Genomic DNA, 20,279 nt, shown 5'->3' with positions numbered 1-20,279 from the left:
ATGTCCTACTTTACCCATTTCTGTCTCCATTTCAGTTACTTGTCAAAGGAGTCCCTACTTTATTTGCCACCATTGGTTTTTGGACAATAGAGACTCTCAGTGGGGAGATGACGCTGTGTGTAGTTGTATGCCTCCTCAGAGAATGTTGGGGTGGTGTGGGGTATGTGTGACAGAGGAAGGTGTGACTGTGAGCAGCGATTCTGACACTTTCCAGCACGTCGCAGCATATTTGTAAACATCGTTAATCACAGATTAGCAGATGGGGACGTTAATTGCACTGGAGGAAATAACGAGACCCAGAGGATGATTCTATTTATCGACTTCCATTGTTACTGATAAAGGATGTGTGTGTGTGTGTGTGTGTGTGTGTGTGTGTGTGTGTGTGTGTGTGTGTGTGTGTGTGTGTGTGTGTGTGTGTGTGTGTGTGTGTGTGTGTGTGTGTGTGTGTGTGTGTGTGTGTGTGTGTGTGAGAGATGGGATACACATTGCTTGAGGAAGAGAGGTCTAAATTTGAATAAACCAACACCACTCTTTTGTTGCCACACACCCACAATCCCGTGTTGCTTCAATCCACCAACTGAGGCCCAGCACCATCCCCAGATCTACTCTTCTACCTGACAGTTACTAGCAGTGCCAAGTCCACACCACCTGTTCCCGGTACCATACACTCCCTGTAATACTTCAGCACAACATCTCTCCCTCGATCGCACAGGTCAAAAAAATAACTCAAAAGCTTAAAAACATGGATAAACCAGACATGCACACACAAAATGTTACATACTCAAACAAACCAATATTGTACTCTCTCTATACATGTTATAGCTTGCATAGTGCCCAGAGAAGGCTAACAATAAGGGTTCAATAGGTTCAGTTGGGTCTAATAAATACTTCAAATCAACCAGGAGAGTCCCTGACATGGTAATAAGGAACCTTAACATAAAGAACATAAATAACTGTCCGTCTAGGTACTGAGGTGTGCAAAATATAAAGCATATGCAGCAGAACAACAGCCAGAGGAACACATTAACTCAGCATAAGCTATCCATCCATGCTAGATCTGAGAAACTCATCCAATCAGACAGTAGCACGCATGTATGTCTCCTGTTACTTCAAAATGGTCCCAGCAGTTGCAGAGGAAACCGCTGCTCTGCGTTGCCATGGCAGACATCCAGAGTGATGTGGCTGCCACGGTTCAGAGGTCAAGGGGTCATCCGCTACTCTTCCTCATCCTCCTCCTTCCTTCTGTCCTGAATGCTCTGCCATAGAACACACCACACTATGCATCCACCACTCCCCAGATATAACAGTACCTTCTACAAACACAAAGATAGATTTGCAGAGCACCCTGTGCATGGTTTCCACCAGTTATTTTCAAAAGAGAAGAGCAAGAGAGAGAACACAATTATTTTTGTTTTTGCACCAAACCGTAGGATGTCTTCTCTCCACCTTTGCCATTTTTTAAATGTTCTATTGCCTTCTGAAAACAACAGATGCACTCAGTAAATCAGACCTGTAGTATCTAAATCAATCAGGGCCCTCTAAGTTAATTGATAGCTAGCTAATCCAGTCACTAAGTACTGTACTGCCGCCTGGCCCCTGCTTGGGAGTATGTCGAAAGTAAACAGCAACAACAGAGCAGGTCATCAATGCCTCGTTTCACAACCCACAGAGGGGAGAGGGTGACAGAATACCAATCAACTATAGAATACCTATCAACTATAGAATACCTATCAACTATAGAATACCTATCAACTATAGAATACCTATCAACTGTAGAATACCAATCAACTGTAGAATACCAATCAACTGTAGAATACTGAACCTATGAACTATAGAATACCTATCAACTATAGAATACCAATCAACTGTAGAATAATGAACCTATGAACTATAGAATACCTATCAACTATAGAATACCTATCAACTATAGAATACTGAATCTATCAACTATAGAATACTGAACCTATGAACTATAGAAGACCTATCAACTATAGAATACCTATCAACTATAGAATACTGAATCTATCAACTATAGAAGACCTATCAACTATAGAATACCTATCAACTATAGAATACTGAATCTATCAACTATAGAATACTGAACCTATGATCTATAGAAGACCTATCAACTATAGAATATTTAACCTATCAACTATAGAATACTGAACCTATGAACTATAGAAGACCTATCAACTATAGAATATTTAACCTATCAACTATAGAATACGTATCAACTATAGAATACCTATCAACTATAGAATACCTATCAACTATAGAATACCTATCAACTATAGAATACCTATCAACTATAGAATACCTTTCAACTATAGAATACCTTAACTGTAGAATACCTATCAACTATAGAATACCTTTCAACTATAGAATACCTATCAACTATAGAATACCTATCAACTATAGAATACCTTTCAACTATAGAATACCTTTCAACTATAGAATACCTATCAACTGTAGAATACCTATCAACTGTAGAATACCTATCAACTGTAGAATACCTATCAACTGTAGAATACCTATCAACTATAGAATACCTATCAACTATAGAATACCTTTCAACTATAGAATACCTATCAACTGTAGAATACCTATCAACTGTAGAATACCTATCAACTATAGAATACCTATCAACTATAGAATACCTATCAACTATAGAATACCTATCAACTGTAGAATACCTATCAACTATAGAATACCTATCAACTATAGAATACCTTTCAACTAGCTACAGATCTGAGACTAAAAGGAACAATATTACAGACAGACCACTCTGTTGGAGGAGAGCAGAGTGTAGAACAGGGGTCTCCAGCTCCAGTCCTGGAGAGCTACTGGGTATGCAGGAGTTTGTTCCAGCCTGGCACCTACATGATTCAAGTAATTGCAATTGAATAATAATGCCACTGAATGGGGCTGAGAGCACGACATCACTAGAAATGAGGCCTAAAAAAGGAGAAATGTGTTCAGGAACTGCCTAGTTGTGTTAATTAATTATTCTGTGGACTGAGGGAATATAATACAGCGTCTGCAGAGAGGGGCTTGATAACAATTGGATCTGAGGTGAACAGAACAGGACAAGAAGTTCACCACTCTCCTCCAATCCACTGTCTGTCGTCCCATGCTCTATTCACCCAAGAAAGGACAGAGAGAGCGAGAGAAAGCAAGAGAAAGGGACAGGAATCGATAGTAGTTGCATGTCTCCCCACACATAGCAGAGGTGAAAGGAGAAGCCTGCACCAGAGACTGTCCTCCTGAGTAATTACATGAGTGAAGCTCTTAACGTACAAAACTGACCTCGCTTTCAAGTGTACCAGTGTTAATAATCAGTGTTCATAATGAAAATAATCCATAGGTTAAGGTCCTCGACAACCTTGCTCCAAGCAACAACTGCAAGGAAGGAACAGCATGGTAAGTTGCAGTTTCTACAAGAGCAGTGATATGCTACTGCCCCCTGGTGTACAAGGAAAACAAGGGAACACACAGGGGCATGAACACCAACTTGTACATTGAACCACACCTGTACATTGAACCACACACACACGTACTGAACAAAAATATGCAACGCAACAATTTAAACGATTTTTACTAAGTTACAGTTAATGTATGGAAAATAGACAATTGAAATACATTCAATGGGGTCTAATCTATGGATTTCACATGACTGGGCACAGGTGAAGCCAGGGAGGATGGCATAGGTCCCACAGGGGAGCCAGACCCAGCCAATCAAAAGGAGATTTTCCCCACAAAAGGGCTTTATTACAGACTGAAATACTTCTCAGTTTTATCAGCTGTCTGGGGGGCTGGTCTCAGATGATCCCGCAGGTGAAGAAGCTGGATGTGAAGGTCCTGGGCTGGCGTGGCTACACGTGGTCTGTGGTTGTGAGTCCGGTTGGACAAACTGCCATATTCTCGAAAACGACGTAGTACGCAGCTTAAGGTAAAGAAATTAACATTCAATTCTCTGGCAACAACTCTAGTGGACATTCTTGCAGTCAGCATGCCAACTACCTGCTCCCTCAAAACTTGAGACATCAGTGGCATTGTGTTGTGTGACAAAAACTCCACAATTTTGATCTTGTCTCATCACTGCAACTCCCCAATGGGCTCGGGAGAGGCGAAGCTGGAGTCATATGCCATTCCATCTGGTTTGCGCTTAGTGGGACTATCATTTGTATTTTAACAGGAAACTGACCCAACACACCTCCAGGCTGTGTACGGACTATTTGACCAAGAAGGAGAGTGATGGAGTGCTGCATCAGGCCTCCACAATCCCCAGTCCTCAAACCAATTATTTTGTGAAGTGCACCAGTCCCTCCTGCAGCAAAGAACCCCCACAACATGATGCTGCCACCCCCGTGCTTCACGGATGGGATGGTGTTCTTCGGCTTGCAAGCCTCCCCCTTTTTCCTCCAAACATAACGATGGTCATTATGGCAAAACAGTTCTATTTTTGTTTCATCAGACCAGAGGACATTTCTTCAAAAAGTACGATCTTTGTCCCCAACCATAGTTTGGCTTTTTATGGCGGTTTTGGAGCAATGGCTTCTTCCTTGCTGGCCGACATCATTTTCTGGAATTTTACAAGCTGTTGAATGGCACAGTCAACTTAGTGTATGTAAACCTCTGACTCACTGGACTTGTGATACAGTGAATGATAAGTGAAATAATCTGTCTGTAAACAATTGTCGAGGGAAATGACTTGTGTTATGCACATAGTAGATGTCCCAACCGATTTGTGTGGTTGAATGGTTGAAAAATGTGGTTGAAAAGTGTGGTTGAAAAATGAGTTTTAATGACTCGAACCTAAGTGTACGTAAACTTTCGACTTCAACTGTACAAGTCTAAAATCACAATGCGCAATACTAAGCGTCGGCTGTAGTGGTGTAAAGCTCGCCACCATTGAACTCTGGAGCAGTGGAAACGCGTTCTTTGAAGTGATGAATAACAATTCACCATCTGGCAGTCCGACGGACTAATCTGGGTTTGGCGGACCAGGAGAACGCTATTTGCCCCAATGCATATTGCCAACTGTAAAGATTGATGGAGAATTTTATTATTATTATTTAACCTTTATTTAACTTGGCAGGTGAGTTAAAACAAATTCTTATTTACAATGATGGCCTACCCCGACAACGCTGGGCCAATTGTGCTCCTCTCTATGGGACTCCCAATCACGGACGGTTGTGATACAGCCTTGAATCGAACCAGGGTCTGTAGTGATTCTTCGTGGTTAACGAGTAACCACGAAGAACATCTGTTCTGTATGGAACCCAAGTAGTGCTCCTATCTTTTTTACTTGTAATTTTCCTTCCCTGAATATTGTGAGATAATAAGCACATCATGTAAGTCCATTAGACCTGTAGTAGGACATTCTTCAGAATGGCACATCATTCATCGGAAAGTCATTTTGTTCACTTTACATGCTTTCACTCCGTGTTGTTAAAGGCCCCTGGGAACTATGGCCATAGAGAAATAGGCAAAGCGACAGAAATAACTCCTCCCTTTCTTCTAACCATGCAAAAATAACATTTGAATCAGTGGTGTAGGGGGACGTTCTTTTATTCACCAGGCCCAATACTCAAACTTTGTCATTTGTTTAACAAAGTCTATTAAAATGTATATTATCAGTCTCCATAAAGAAAGCATTATGAGTTATTGCTGACTAAGATCAAGAAATTATCATTAGATACGAATATAAGTGCAAGTATTTAATAACATTGTGTATTACAGTTCATGCCTTTTACGAGGCAAACTCATGTAACAAGGCATGACCGGTGATGCGCTACTGCCCCCTGGTGTACAAGGAAAACATGAGCCACACAGGGGTATGAACACACACTTTTTTAAATGTTTATCAATGCTGAACTGAAATGTGTAATATATCTTCGCATTGACCACAATGAAAAATTGAAAACTAAATAGCCCGTAAATATTTTACCACATGCATTTCAACAGAGATCTATACATAAACCTTGTTTGATTATTATACTATTAGTAAGTTCTGAAGAACATCTATCCTTAGGACCACTACTTGGGTTGGGTCCCATCTTTTGTTTACCCTGTGCTGAACACAAGGTGTGTCATGACATACCATAACTGCAGTTCCTTCAGTTTCTGCAAGTTCATGGTGAGTATTTAAGTGTAGCTACCCTGTCCTAGTGAATGTAATGAATGGCTGGACTGATAACTCTGGGAAAGTTCAGTCATCAATCCCTTTCCGTGGCATTGTTCTTCATGTGTCATTAAAGGCCACTAGGACCATGGCCATGGAGGAATAGGTGAAGTGAGAGCGATGACTCCTCCCTTCCTGCCATCCATGCATAAATTAAATATAAAGCAGTTGTGTAGGAGGACGTTATATTACTCACCTGGCCTCATACTTTGTAGTAATTTGTTTATTAACAGTCTATTAACTGACTTCATAAAGATAAATAGCAATGTGCCAGCAAGTATAAGTTATTGCTGACTAAGATCAAGAAATGGTCATAACTAATATAAACGCAAATATTTAATAACAATGTAAAAGGAATGAATTCCAACATACAAGGAAAAATCATACATTTAAAAGCCATCATTGGTGATAACAAGGCATTAGTCTAGGCATGATGTGAGTGAGAGAGTGAGAAGCCTGCTCCCACCTCCTCCCGCCTGCGTTTGCCTTCACGGACATTGATTCCCATCATTAGAGAGGAGTGTCCAATATCTTGTCAGTATATTCCAAAATCTTTGCCGTGGCTAGAATCAGTCTCTCAGGACAGGTCGGATAGCCTCTCAATCACCTCCCACAGCTTCCTGGCCAAAGCATCATCCCGCCCCTTGGCACCGACGTCCTGTAGTGCACAGGAAGAGAAGTAGTGTCCACTCAGCAGCTCGATATGCTCTTAAAGCCCACAGTGCAGGGTGGTCTGAGCTCCCCTCTCAGGCTACTGACCTGGGTGTAGGCTGTAGGTGGAGGGCTACTGACCTGGGTGTAGGCGGAGGGCTACTGACCTGGGCGGAGGCTGTAGGTGGAGGGCTACTGACCTGGGCGGAGGCTGTAGGGCTACTGACCTGGGCGGAGGCTGTAGGGCTACTGACCTGGGCGGAGGCTGTAGGGCTACTGACCTGGGCGGAGGCTGTAGGGCTACTGACCTGGGCGGAGGCTGTAGGGCTACTGACCTGGGCGGAGGCTGTAGGGCTACTGACCTGGGCGGAGGCTGTAGGGCTACTGACCTGGGCGGAGGCTGTAGGGCTACTGACCTGGGCGGAGGCTGTAGGGCTACTGACCTGGGCGGAGGCTGTAGGGCTACTGACCTGGGCGGAGGCTGTAGGGCTACTGACCTGGGCGGAGGCTGTAGGGCTACTGACCTGGGCGGAGGCTGTAGGTGGAGGGCTACTGACCTGGGCGGAGGCTGTAGGTGGAGGGCTACTGACCTGGGCGGAGGCTGTAGGTGGAGGGCTACTGACCTGGGCGGAGGCTGTAGGTGGAGGGCTACTGACCTGGGCGGAGGCTGTAGGTGGAGGGCTACTGACCTGGGCGGAGGCTGTAGGTGGAGGGCTACTGACCTGGGCGGAGGCTGTAGGTGGAGGGCTACTGACCTGGGCGGAGGCTGTAGGTGGAGGGCTACTGACCTGGGCGGAGGCTGTAGGTGGAGGGCTACTGACCTGGGTGGAGACTGTAGGTGGTGATGCTTGTCCCATCCAGGCAGTTGGCCAGCACCCGGTTGAAGACCACATTGCACAGCTTGCTGTGGCAGTAGGCCCTGAAGTTAAGCCAGGTAGACCGGCCTGGCACCAGATCCTTGTGGGTACCCAGGAGGACAAAGTCCACAGAGCCTAGCCGGGTGTAGGTGAGCCGACACGTTGACACTGCTTCAGCCGATCCAGCAGCAAGCAGGTCAACAGGAAGTGACCTAGGTGGTTGACCCTGAACGCCATGCCAAACCCATCCTCAGTGTGGCCAGGCCCCAGCATTCCTAAAACAAATTTAATCTTATTGGTCACATACGTCAAATACAAGAGGTGTAGAGTTTACCGTGAAATACTTACGAGCCCATAACCAACAATGTAGAGCTAAAAAGACAAATATTTGCTAAAAAAAAGAAAGAGGGAGTTGAGGTAATACAGTATGTTCATGTAGGTAGGGGTAAAAGTGACTAGGCAAACAATGTGACACACAGTGAGATCAGACAGAGTTAGGCAACACATAATGGCCAAGTATTTGTCATTAAATGAGAATTATTTTATCCATGATTCATTAGGGTTAATTTACTAGAGAAAGTACGTTTTATGTATTGGGAATTAATGTTTACATTCCCTCTCTGCCACACCTGCATTGTTGATGAGCAGGCCCAATCTGGGTTTAGTCTTTAGGAACGTTTCAGCAAAGGAGCGAACAGACTTCAGACTCCCCAGATGCAGCTGCATGAACACCATCTCGTTCCCCTGAACAGACTTCAGACTCCCCAGATGCAGCTGCATGAACACCACCTCGTTCCCCCGGCTCCCTATAAAACAGAGGAGGAATCAAACTGTGGATTTCAAACACCATACATTTTCAGACAGGTTAAACAAATCTCAAATCAGTATGTATTGAGATGCCGACTCCACAATCTTATATTTACATTATTTATTTAATCTATAAGGCTCCTCTAACCCTTCTGATATCATAGACAGCAGCCTCTGCCTTCTGTTTGCTGCGGCAGGCAGGGATGACCCTGGCACCTCTCTTGGCCAAATCCAAAGCAGTAGCCTTTCCAATACCAGTGTTGCTCCCTAGGGAACAACAAAACACACTTGAATGTAAAGGTCTTCAGCAATGAACGCACTTGAAACGTGAGCACACTAAAACAGTCCCCATCACGTAGCAAGGCAACAACATTTGCCTAACTAAACTGTTACAAAAGCAGTCTTCCCTTTCAGTGTCACACAGCAGCATCTTCACCCGCTGAACACGTTCTAATAAAGTATCAAATATAACGCAAATATAAGACATTATTACAGTACCGAGCATTGTTTCTAAATTTGGTAAGGTAATGTCGTTTGCAAGCTATCAAAGTTCAGCAGACTAACTTGCTGCAGCATGCGCCGTTTTTGTTTTATTACACCAAGCGTTTCCGGGTTTAATTTCTAGTTGCTGTACGGAAGTATTCCACCAGATGTCGTATTTGTAATCTGCATGAAAATCGGCTCCATATTGAGGGTATACATTCTAATCAAAATCATTTGTGGGCAGTGTAGTAGTTTATTTCCTCTTTAGGCGTTCTACTTCATTCAAGTGAATCACTCTGAATAATTAAATATTCCCAATCACAAACGACTCAGGCATCATTACATATTTTGCTAGCTTATGTTTTTTTTGCAGAGGTGTAAAGTAACTAATTCCAACTACTCTCTATACTAATTCATTTGTTTATCCGAGTACTTGTAGGTTGAGTGTTTTTTAGTCAGTCATTTTACAGAAACTTTAGTAAAATGTAATTAAAGTAACAGTACTTCTACTCCAGTAGGATATTTCAGTACTTTGTTATAAATCATAACATAAATGTACTTAGTTACTACTGTACATCCATTCCCTCTTCCTATTTCAATTTAATGCATGGAAAAGATCATGTGTAACAACGTTCAGGTAATCTTAGCTAATTATCAAGGTCAATTGTTATATTTTAAAAGTAACTCAATTACTTTTACTCTGAGTACTTTTTAAATGAGCTGCTTTTTACTTGAGTAGTTTTACACCAGTAATTTTACTTCTAAAGTAGGATATTTCAGTACTCTTCACCCTTTTATTCCAATCCATATAATCAAGGCAACAAACAGCATCAGCTCCTCTGCTATATCCACATGATCTGTAAATGCTCTTCCCAAGGCTCAATTGCTACGCATGTAGAGAGCTGGGTGAGGAATGAGAATACATGATCTGAAATATGAATGGATGCACTGTTAAGTGCTGGCACAGTTATTATACAACCACCAATGAATACACAACAGCTTCATTGAGTAACATGTACTTTATTCCCTTCAGTCTTGAATTGCCCAGTAAGCCTATGCTTCTTCATTCCGTTTGGCACTTCATGATTTCATTGATTCCAACATCCACCGTTTTGGGTGGGTCCTTTCATTATGTTCCCGATATGATATCTACTAGGGCAGAGTGGAACACCCTAAGTCACGTGGGGTAGGCCTAAGAGCTTAGAAGTTAATGCACAAGATCAATCCTAGATACGAATCACACATGAGTAAGCCCTTTTAGAATACCTGACACTGTTGGTTGATTTAAAGGGTAAGTCAACTCAAATGTCAAAAATCATTTTGCACAGAAAGGGTATGGGTAGGTTTTCACTAGTCCACACAGACTCTCACTGGCTTCCCATAGCTTCCTGGCCTTAGACGTTCTTGACTGTACAGTCGTGGCCAGAAGTTTTGAGAATGACACAAATATTAATTTCCACAAAGTTTGCTGCTTCAGTGTTTTTAGATATTTTTGTCAGATGTTACTGTAACGGATGTGAAACGGCTAGCTTAGTTAGAGGTGTGCGCTAAATAGCGTTTCAATCGGTGACGTCACTTGCTCTGAGACCTTGAAGTAGTAGTTCCCCTTGCTCTGCAAGGGCCGCGGCTTTTGTGGAGCGATGGGTAACGATGCTTCGAGGGTGACTGTTGATGTGTGCAGAGAGTCCCTGGTTCGCACCCGGGTATGGGCGAGGGGACGGTTTAAAATTATACTGTTACATTGGTGCTGTGACCCGGATCACTGGTTGCTGCGGAAAAGGAGGAGGTCAAAAGGGGGGTGAGTGTAACGGATGTGAAACGGCTAGCTTAGTTAGCGGTGTGCGCTAAATAGCGTTTCAATCGGTGACGTCACTTGCTCTGAGACCTTGAAGTAGTAGTTCCCCTTGCTCTGCAAGGGCCGCGGCTTTTGTGGAGCGATGGGTAACGATGCTTCGAGGGTGACTGTTGATGTGTGCAGAGAGTCCCTGGTTCGCGCCCGAGTATGGGCGAGGGGACAGTTTAAAATTATACTGTTACATTACTATGGAATACTGAAGTATAATTACAAAGGTTTTTATTGACAATTACATGAAGTTGATGCAGAATCAATATTTGCAGTGTTGACCATTCTTTTTCAAGACCTCTGCAATCCGCCCTGGCATGCTGTCAATTAACTTCTGGGCCACATCCTGACTGATGGCAGCCCATTATTGCATAATAAATGCTTTGAGTTCGTCAGAATTTGTGGGTTTTGCCTTATGGCAAGGTGCTCCATCATGCTGGAAAGGGCATTGTTAGTCACCAAACTGTTCCTGGATGGTTGGGGGAAGTTGCTCTCGGAGGATGTGTTGGTACCATTCTTTATTCAATGACTGTGTTCTCAGGCAAAATTGTGAGTGAGCCCACTCCCTTGGCTTAGAAGCAACCCCACACATGAATGGTCTCAGGATGCTTTACTGTTGGCATGACACAGGACCGATGGTAGCGCTCACCTTGTCTTCTCCGGACAAGCTTTTTTCCGGATGCCCCAAACAATCGAAAAGGGGATTCAGAGAAAATGAATTTACCCCAGTCCTCAGCAGTCCAATCCCTGTACCTTTTACAGAATATCAGTCTGTACCTGATGTTTTTCCTGGAGAGAAGTGGCTTCTTTGCTGCCCTTCTTGACACCAGGCCATCCCTCAAAAGTCTTTGCCTCACTGTGCGTGCAGATGCACTCACACCTGCCTGCTGCCATTCCTGAGCAAGCTCTGTACTGGTGGTGCCCTGATCCTGCAGCTGAATCAACTTTAGGAGACGGTCCTGGCACTTGCTGGACCTTCTTGGGCGCCCTGAAGCCTTCTTCACAACAATTGAACCGCTCTCCTTGAAGTTCTTGATGATCCGATAAATGGTTGATTTAGGTGCAATATTACTGCCAGCAATATCCTTGCCCGTGAAAGCCCTTTTTGTGCAAAGCAATGATGACGGCACGTGTTTCCTTGCAGGTAACCATGATTGACAGGAAGAACAATGATTCCAAGCACCACCCTCCTTTGAAGCTTCCTGTTATTCAAACTCAATCAGCATGACAGAGTGATCTCCAGCCTTGTCCTCGTCAACACTCACACCTGTGTTAACGAGAGAATCATTGATATGTCAGCTGGTCTTTTTTGTGGCAGGGCTGAAATGCAGTGGAAATGTTTTTTGGGGACTCAGTTCATTTGCATGGCAAATAGGGACTTTACAATTAATTGCAATTCCTCTGATCACTCTTCATAACATTCTGGAGTATATGCAAATTGCCTTCATACAAACTGATGCAGCAGACTGTGAAAATTAATATTTGTGTCAGTCTCAAAACTTTTGGACACGACTGTACAGTTGGAGAAGTAGCATCCAGAGAGGGGCTTCCAGGTTGGTCCGACACCCCTGAAAAAGAAAAAGGAGAGCGGCACACTCTAGGAGGTCAGATGCAATCATTTAATAACCTAATAACCAATGTTTCAACAGACAAGCTGTCTTCATTCATCCAGGTCGGTCTGACACCCCAACATAGTGTTCTTGAAGAACAACATGGAGATGACCTTCAACAGCATTAACAACACAGTGTCTGCATAACAGCCCAGCTCAGGTTAGATTAAACCCAGGAGAAAAAAACCACAAGCACTAGAGTTGAGTTATCCATTCATAAAACATATATTTTAAATATATAATATATACTAATATACTAATATATATCTATATTAGTCATTTAGACGCTCTTATCCAGACCGACTTACATTAGTGTATTCATCTTAAGATAGCTAGGGTGAGACAACATATCGTTGTGGGATTTACTTAAGATACTCTTTAAAGAGGTAGGTTTTCAGACGTTGTCGGAAGATGGTCAGGGACTACACTGTCCTGATATTAGGGGGAAACTTGTTCCACCATTGGGGTGCCAGGACAGAGGAGAGCTTGGACTGGATCATTAGGCATTTTATTCTACTTTACATTCAACCAAGGTAGAACTAACTTGAAAACTGCCGATACCATTACATTCAAAAGCTTTATAAACCTGACTTAGCAGCACTGACCAGGGTGGAGGCTGAAGTAGGTAACATTTGTGTCCTTCAGTCTCTTGGCCAATGGGTGAAGAGAACATTACACAGCTTGCTGTAGACATCCATGGCAGACTTGCCTACTCCCTAAGTGCTCAAGCAGTTTAAATACATTTTGCCAAAATTATGACCCAGGGACGCCACATTAACCACTCGACTCGGACTGCACTCCTTCAGACTGACCTGAAGCAGGTTGGTCAACAGGAAATTACCGATGTGGTTAACACCAAACATCATCCCCAAGCAGTCTTCTGTGTTGCCCTGAATGTAAATACCTGAGAGGAAACGAGACATCATTCATCCGTAATCACTTCTATGGGTTGATGGGAGTTCAGGGTGCATCTCAATAGTCTTAAGTAGCTTCATCTCCACATAGCCTTTCTTTCATCCTGGATTGATGCAAAGGAACTGGACAGGTCAGCACAAATAAAGGGTAGAGGGAAGAGAGAAAAGTTTAGAATTACCGAGATACACCCAGAAAAAGAGTGGTCCAACAATACCTCCTCAATCCTCCTTCACCTGCATTGTTGATGAGCAGGCTCATTCTGGGTCTAGTCTCAAGACAATTTCAGCAAAGGAGCGAATAGACTTGACTCCCCAGGTCCAGCTGCATGAATACCACCTCATTGTTCCCACTCTCCTACAGGACACAGGCATTTCTTTGTTACTCTGTCCCAATTTAATTGAACAATTGATGCCGAACCATTCATAGATTTATCATTTTCCAAAACGCCTCTTTTCACTTCGACTTATGACTGCCACCGCACGAGGGTTGTGATGTAATAAAATGTGCTAATGCGAAGAAAGTCAGATTGTTGAACATCTCATTCTCTTGATGTCAGCGAGAGCGGTCTCAGCTCTCCGCTTGCTGCGGCTGGCCAGGATGACCCTGCCACCTCTCCTGGGCAGATCTAGCACTGTCATCTTCCCTATGCTTGTGTTACTTCCTGGAGAATTAGTATTTATAGGATCAATGCAATGTAGGGGAGATCAGAGGCAAATGTCAAAATATATATTTTACTCTATATATAGACCACTTGAACTATGCCAGTCATTTTTTTTATACATCAGTCTCCTAAATCATTCATAGGTCAGTACATAAACCAGTCGGGTTACAAAACTGACTTTAATCCACAGTCTGGCCGTTACATTTGCCCCCAGTGCCAGGGTCAAATGTAACACCTAAAAAAATAAACCAAATTCAATTTCAAATACTTCGGTTTGAATTATCACATTATCATATGTAATATGAATGACCAACCAATATTTACAGTAACACCCATTTGTGAATGGCCATTCAGTTCCTCTCAAAACATCTGAATAGTCTGATAGTGCCCAAATGATATCTGTTGACAACTTATTTGGCAATCTACAGGACCCCAAGGATATTTAATGTTAGTTTTGTATAATTCATACAAATCTTTAGTTAAAATCACTTTTTTATTTTCATCATTTGGCTTAGGTTCATTTTAACACTGTGTTAAAATTGCCCCCAACCCAGCAGACATGACACTAAATCTCATGTGCCTAGCAAGAGACAACAATGTCAATGTTTAACTAACAGAAAGTGATGAAAATGATGATAGCTCGAGTTCTTGGACATTAAGGCTCAGACAGTACAAGAAAATACAGTGCAATATTTGTCTGAAACTCTTCAACCAGGAAGATAACCTAAATTGGCATGTAGTGTACTCTAACTTGTTTCTGTTTGGAGAAGTTCTAATTGTTACAAACACCCCCTGTTACAATTGCCCCCGGTCTCCCCTACAACCTGCAGCAGAGTGTTCGTTGAGTTTTACAACCAGGGAAATCATTCAAAAATCCCCAATGAAATAATACACAAAGACAAACAAATTTAAGAATGCTATATACATGAAATGATGTACAGGCAAAGAAAATGACATCTACTCTACATTATTACATAACAGTGCCATGAACTTTCCTCCTGTGTCAATGTGGGGAAATAGAGGAAGCATTGACATGCTTTGACACGAGTTCTCATTCTGTTTCACATATTGCCCCTTTGACAAAGACGTTATGAAAAATCATATAGGCCACCAATACCACTCCAGCAACAAGAAGAAAGGCAGCCATTGAGCTTTCAGATCCTGTGTAGCACTCAGTAAAGAGAACCCATAGCACATACTGCGCCCTCTGGAATTCCTTACCATACAGTTATTCTCATGGTCTAGAATTCCTTACCATAAAGTTATTCTCATGGTTACTCTGCAGCGCAAAGAGCTCTACTTTCTGTGGAGTTGCAGGAAAGCTTAAACCACACCCCATTGGACAGCACAGGGGCATTTTAGCTATTCTTATTATTTGCTTTGTTTGGATTCTTCTACTGAAGCTTTCATTCTCATCTCTCTCTCTCTCTGTCTGTCTGTAGGGCAGGCATGAGTGCCATCTTTAAATTCTAATTCAGCTGATAAATGGTTAGGAGGATACTTAGGCAAAAGCTATGAATAGTAGTTGGAGCCATCAAAAAAACAAACAATCAAGACAAACATTCTTAACATTTTAGGTCTATTTACTGTTTTGTAAGAAATATAAATAACAACGTCTCTAATTAAAATGTCCAAAGAATCAGTATGTTAGGTAAGAAAAAGCAAGAGCTTCATCCATATATTTCTATTAATGTACATTTTATAAAGCAAAACTGAAAGAATTACAGATTTTGTTTTGAAAGAACACAGCATATTGGTTATTAGGTTGAAGCCCAGTTAAAACTGGAGATTCACAGTGGTTTTCTTAAGAGGATAGGCCACTCAGACTCTCACTGACTTCCCATAGCTTCTTGGCCACCGCGTTGTCTCTGGCCTTAGCATAGAGGTTCCTGACTGTACAGTTCGAAAAGTAGCATCCAGAGAGGGGCTCCAGGCCCTCCTGCAGGGCACAGTGTAGGGTGGTCTGAGACCCCGCCACAGTGTCCTTGAAGAAGAACATGAGGAAAGGCTTCATCAGAATCATGAACACCTTGCTGACATTGCGAAACAGTTCAGAGTTGATGGCTCCTGAAAAACAAAATAAACCCACATTTATATTGGTTAAAACTTGCAAACCAATAAATGTACTATTATTCAGACACATGGGGATCAGAGTAGGCTGTTGGGAGTAGCTATAGGAGGATGGGCTCTTTGTAATGGCTGGAATGGAATAAATGAAACAGAGCCAATCATGTGGTTTCCATATGCTTGATGTGTTTGACACCATTCCATTCCAGTCATTACAATGAGCCCATCCTCCTATATCGCCACCCACCATCCACACTGCGGGGGATGCATAAAAATACTGCATTTCAACTAATCAATACAGGACAAGTCCTTCTAACCCATACTTGGGCACAATGAAGATTTTATACATAACTGGGATATAGTGCACTCACCTGGGTGAAGGGTGTAGCAGGTAACATTTGTGCCCTGCAGTCTCTTGGCCAGCTCATACGTGAAGAGAACATTACACAGCTTGCTGTTGGCATAGATGTTGAAAACATCTGTGGCAGAATTTCCAACTCCTAACTCCTTGTGAGTGCTCAAACAGTTGAAGTCGATGGTGCCGAAGTTATGACCGATGGATGACACGTTGACCACTCGACTCGGACCACACTCCTTCATACGGTCTAACAGCAGGTTGGTCAACAGGAAGGGACCGATGTGGTTGACACTAAACATCATCCCCAAGCCGTCCTCTGTGGTGCCTGCCATGTAAATACCTGAAACAAAGGGGAAGTAACACATTTCCATTTTGGCTTCATTAAATACTACAAAACATGTTTTACTCAGATTGATACCAGCTGCCTCACTTCCAAAATGTCTACACTGGTGTCAGGATATTACGTGGGTAATATTGGATGGTTGAGACAGCAGTCCAGCCAGCTCTTTTGGCTGGAGCATAATTTGTAGCCTACAACACCGTGGCTGCATGTTCAATCGCTATGAAATGTTCCAGCTCTATGAAATGTTCCAGCTCTATGAAATGTTCCAGCTCTATGAAATGTTCCAGCTCTATGAAATGTTCCAGCTCTATGAAATGTTCCAGCTCTATGAAATGTTCCAGCTCTGTACACAGGCTCTTGTGACACCTCACTAAGCACTAACTTCAAGTCCATCTGGAAAAGGCTGTCTGTACCAGTAGCGGTCAGTGCCATTTAAGATGAGGGAGGATTCTCTCTTTTTTTTCATGAGCATGGCCTTATTTCTATTACAGTATATTGGATGACTGTCATTCATATTCCATTCCCCCAGTTCAATGTAACAGTGATAGGTTTAGGAACCTACATGACACTAACATTTTCCCTATACCCATGAGGTTGCTACAACCTAGCCTATGACAGACAGACACATGGACAGACAGTGACACATTCAATACCGCCTTGCACACTCTTGCCTGCATCTAGCTGATCTAGGGTGTAATCATTAGTCCAACAGTTGCAAACGAGAGTTTCTATTGGACAAATTCAGGTATGTTTATCCCCGTTTAAAAAAACAAAAATAAAATAAAAATTCCAAGCCGCTACACAGTTTACATCGTTGTCACCATATTTGCTAAAGTAACGTCATAGTCAGCATAGCTAATAGAACTCATGTGTTTGTAAACCCCTACAATCATGCAGTAACGTTACAGTACACAGTCAGTGAGCAGTTACACCGTTGGGCCCCGGTGGCAGTACATTTGTAAATCCAGAAGTTTACCTTGACTTGGAAGAGTTCCAGTGTTGTGTTGGATAGTCATAGCCAGCTAGCTAACATAGCATCCCTCTGTTTGAGTAGGCTAAACTAATTAGCTGCATTTGCTAGCTAAGTGACATTGGGGAAAAATGATTCTCTTGCTTCTCTTTCAATTTGGAATAAATTAATTTGTTCAAAACTGTTCAACTATTGTCTTTCTCTTTGAGTCAACTACTCACCACACTGTGCACTGCAGTGCTAGCTAGTTGTAGTTTATGCTTTCAGTACTAGATTAATTATCTAATCCTTTGATTGGGTGAACAACAGTTCATTCTGCAATAGCTCTGGTAGGTTGGATAATGTCCTCCGGCATTTGTCATAATTACTGTGAAAGTCTGTGGAAAGGGGTGAGAACCATGAGCCTCTTAGGTTTTATATTGAAGTCAATGTACCCAGAGGAAAGAAGCTAGCTGTACACCAGCTACAACATGGTGCTGCCCTACAGAGTGCTGTGGAGGCTACTGTAGACCTTCTTTGCAAAATAGTGTTTTAATCCATTATTAGGTAAGATGTGATTATATTTAGTATAGTTTTATCTAAAAAGGATAACTTTTTAAATGTTAAAAAATATATTTTTATGAAATACACTGAGGATGGTCCTCCACTGGTCTGTACAAGACTAAATACAATATCATTAAGTCTCGTACAAGGTTGCGTGTATTGAAAGAGGGCCGTAGCGCTGCGGAAAACAACCACTGCAAGCCACACCTGCATTGTTGATGAGCAGGTCGAGTCTGGGCTCAGTCTTTAGGAAGGTTTCAGCAAAGGAGCGAACAGACTTCAGACTCCCCAGATCCAGCTGCATGAACACCACCTCATTGCTCCCGCTCTCCTATAGAACACATTTCTATGTTACAGTACTATTTTCATACACAAATTATAATAGAGAAATCCTAAAACCGCCGCAGAAAAAAAATGACTAGCCATACACTGCTGGCCATTATAGGGGCTAAACTGGTCAAAGAGTTTTCAATCTCCTCACCCTCTTGATGTCAGCGAGCGCGGCCTCAGCTCTCCGTTTGCTGCGGCAGGCCAGGATGACTCTGGCACCTCTTCTGGCCAGATCTAGCGCTGTCATCTTCCCTATGCCTGTGTTACTTCCTGGAGAAAGTGGGCATAAAAAAGTATTAAAGAAAAATCTTATATGGGGAAGGTAAATAATAAAAGTTTATGATATTACTCTTACATTTATGCAGGTGGGAAGATAAAAAAACATGCTTTTTTTCATCTTTGGTCTTGATTATCCAACATTGATTAATAAAATAGGAATAGAAATCACTGGAAAAGGACTTACCAGTTACGATGACAGTTTTCCCATGCAGTTTTGCTTTACTTTTGCATCTCTTTCCTTTAACCACAACACTGTGATAAATATATGCAATACCAACTACCAAACCAACAAGCAAATAGGTATACATCCTCTCCTGTGTGAAAACACCTTTGCTTTCAAGAGTGTAGACAAGCTAATTTTAACTCATTGGAGAGCTGCTGTGAAAATATAAACACACCCTTATCAGCTTCACAGTGGATTCAGTTTGTTTATCTGGTGATTGCGCAACTGGACAAACCGGAGTTGCTCTCTCAGGGCACGGCCATGGAAGATAAAAACAGTCAAATCCGAGCAAAAGGGTTTTACCCTTAGACATACATACACTGCATGACGAAAAGTACACTATATACACAGAAGTATGTGGGCACCCCTTCAAATTAGTGGATTTGCTTATTTCAGCCAAACCCGTTACTGACAGGCGGATGAAATCGAGCACACAGCCATGTAATCTCCATAGAGAAACATGAGCAATAGAATGGCCTTGCTGAAGAGCTCAGTGACTTTCACTGTGGCCCCATCATAGGATGCCACCTTTCCAATAAGTCAGTTCATAAAATTTCTGCCTTGCTGGTGCTCCATCGGTCAACTAAGTGGTAGAAACGTCTAGAAGCAACAATGGCTCAGCTGCGAAGTGGTAGGGCAAATAAGCTCACAGAATGGGACCACCGATTGCTGAAGCGCGTAAAAATAGTCTGTTCTTGGTTGCAACACTCAGAGTTCCAAACTGCCTCTGGAAGCAACGTCAGCACAAGAACTGTTCGTCGGGATCTTTATGAAATGGGTTTCCATAGCGGAGCAGTCGCACACAAGCCTTAGTTCGCCATGCACATTGCCAAGCGTCGGCTGGAGTGGTGTAAAGCTCGCCGCCATTGGACTCTGGAGCAGTGGAAACACATTCTCTGGATTGATGAATCACACTTCTCCATCTGGCAGTCCAACGGACAAATCTAGGTTTGGTGGATGCCAGGAGAACACTACCTGCCCCAATGCATAGTGCCAACTGTAAAGTTTGGCGGAAGAGAAATTGTCATGCTGAAACAGGAAAGGGTCCTCCCCAAATTGTTGCCACAAAATTGGAAGCACAGAATTGTCTAGAATGTCATGCCGTGGCATTAAGATTCCCTTCACTGGAAAAAAGGGGCCTAGCCCAAACCATGT

At 42.7% G+C, this 20,279-nt stretch overlaps 2 protein-coding genes across 2 annotated transcripts; both read right to left on the bottom strand.

The window, feature by feature from the left end:
- Positions 1-5,707: 5,707 nt before the first annotated feature.
- On the bottom strand, positions 5,708-10,471 carry LOC109909222 (dehydrogenase/reductase SDR family member 13-like). Its single transcript, XM_020508275.2, is given in 6 exon segments — positions 5,708-6,842; positions 7,657-7,834; positions 7,836-7,860; positions 7,862-7,967; positions 8,322-8,498; positions 8,648-10,471. Coding segments are annotated over 5 exon segments (486 nt in total). The 5' UTR covers positions 8,473-8,498; positions 8,648-10,471; the 3' UTR covers positions 5,708-6,816.
- Positions 10,472-14,171: 3,700 nt separating this feature from the next.
- LOC109909221 (dehydrogenase/reductase SDR family member 13) lies at positions 14,172-19,511 on the bottom strand. The gene is made up of 5 exons (XM_020508274.2): positions 19,086-19,511; positions 18,774-18,892; positions 18,500-18,623; positions 16,450-16,776; positions 14,172-16,078 (listed from the first exon to the last, which is right to left on the bottom strand). Exons 1-5 carry the CDS (start codon positions 19,207-19,209, stop codon positions 15,816-15,818), a joined length of 957 nt encoding a protein of 318 aa, XP_020363863.1. The 5' UTR covers positions 19,210-19,511; the 3' UTR covers positions 14,172-15,815.
- Between the last annotated feature and the right edge of the window lie 768 nt (positions 19,512-20,279).

The sequence above is a fragment of the Oncorhynchus kisutch genome, linkage group LG18, assembly GCF_002021735.2.
Source record: "Oncorhynchus kisutch isolate 150728-3 linkage group LG18, Okis_V2, whole genome shotgun sequence".
Lineage (NCBI taxonomy): Eukaryota > Metazoa > Chordata > Actinopteri > Salmoniformes > Salmonidae > Oncorhynchus > Oncorhynchus kisutch.
This window is presented reverse-complemented; position numbering and strand designations above follow the sequence as displayed.

Excerpts from the sequence above, each read along its gene's own strand:
- LOC109909221 (XM_020508274.2), bottom strand. The coding sequence starts at position 19,209 with ATGTATACCTATTTGCTTGTTGGTTTGGTAGTTGGTATTGCATATATT. Across the intron at positions 16,777-18,499 it reads CCTGCTCATCAACAATGCAG|GTATTTACATGGCAGGCACC; the intron begins GTGTGGCTTGCA and ends CCTTTGTTTCAG. Across the intron at positions 16,079-16,449 it reads CTGCTACACCCTTCACCCAG|GAGCCATCAACTCTGAACTG; the intron begins GTGAGTGCACTA and ends TTTGTTTTTCAG.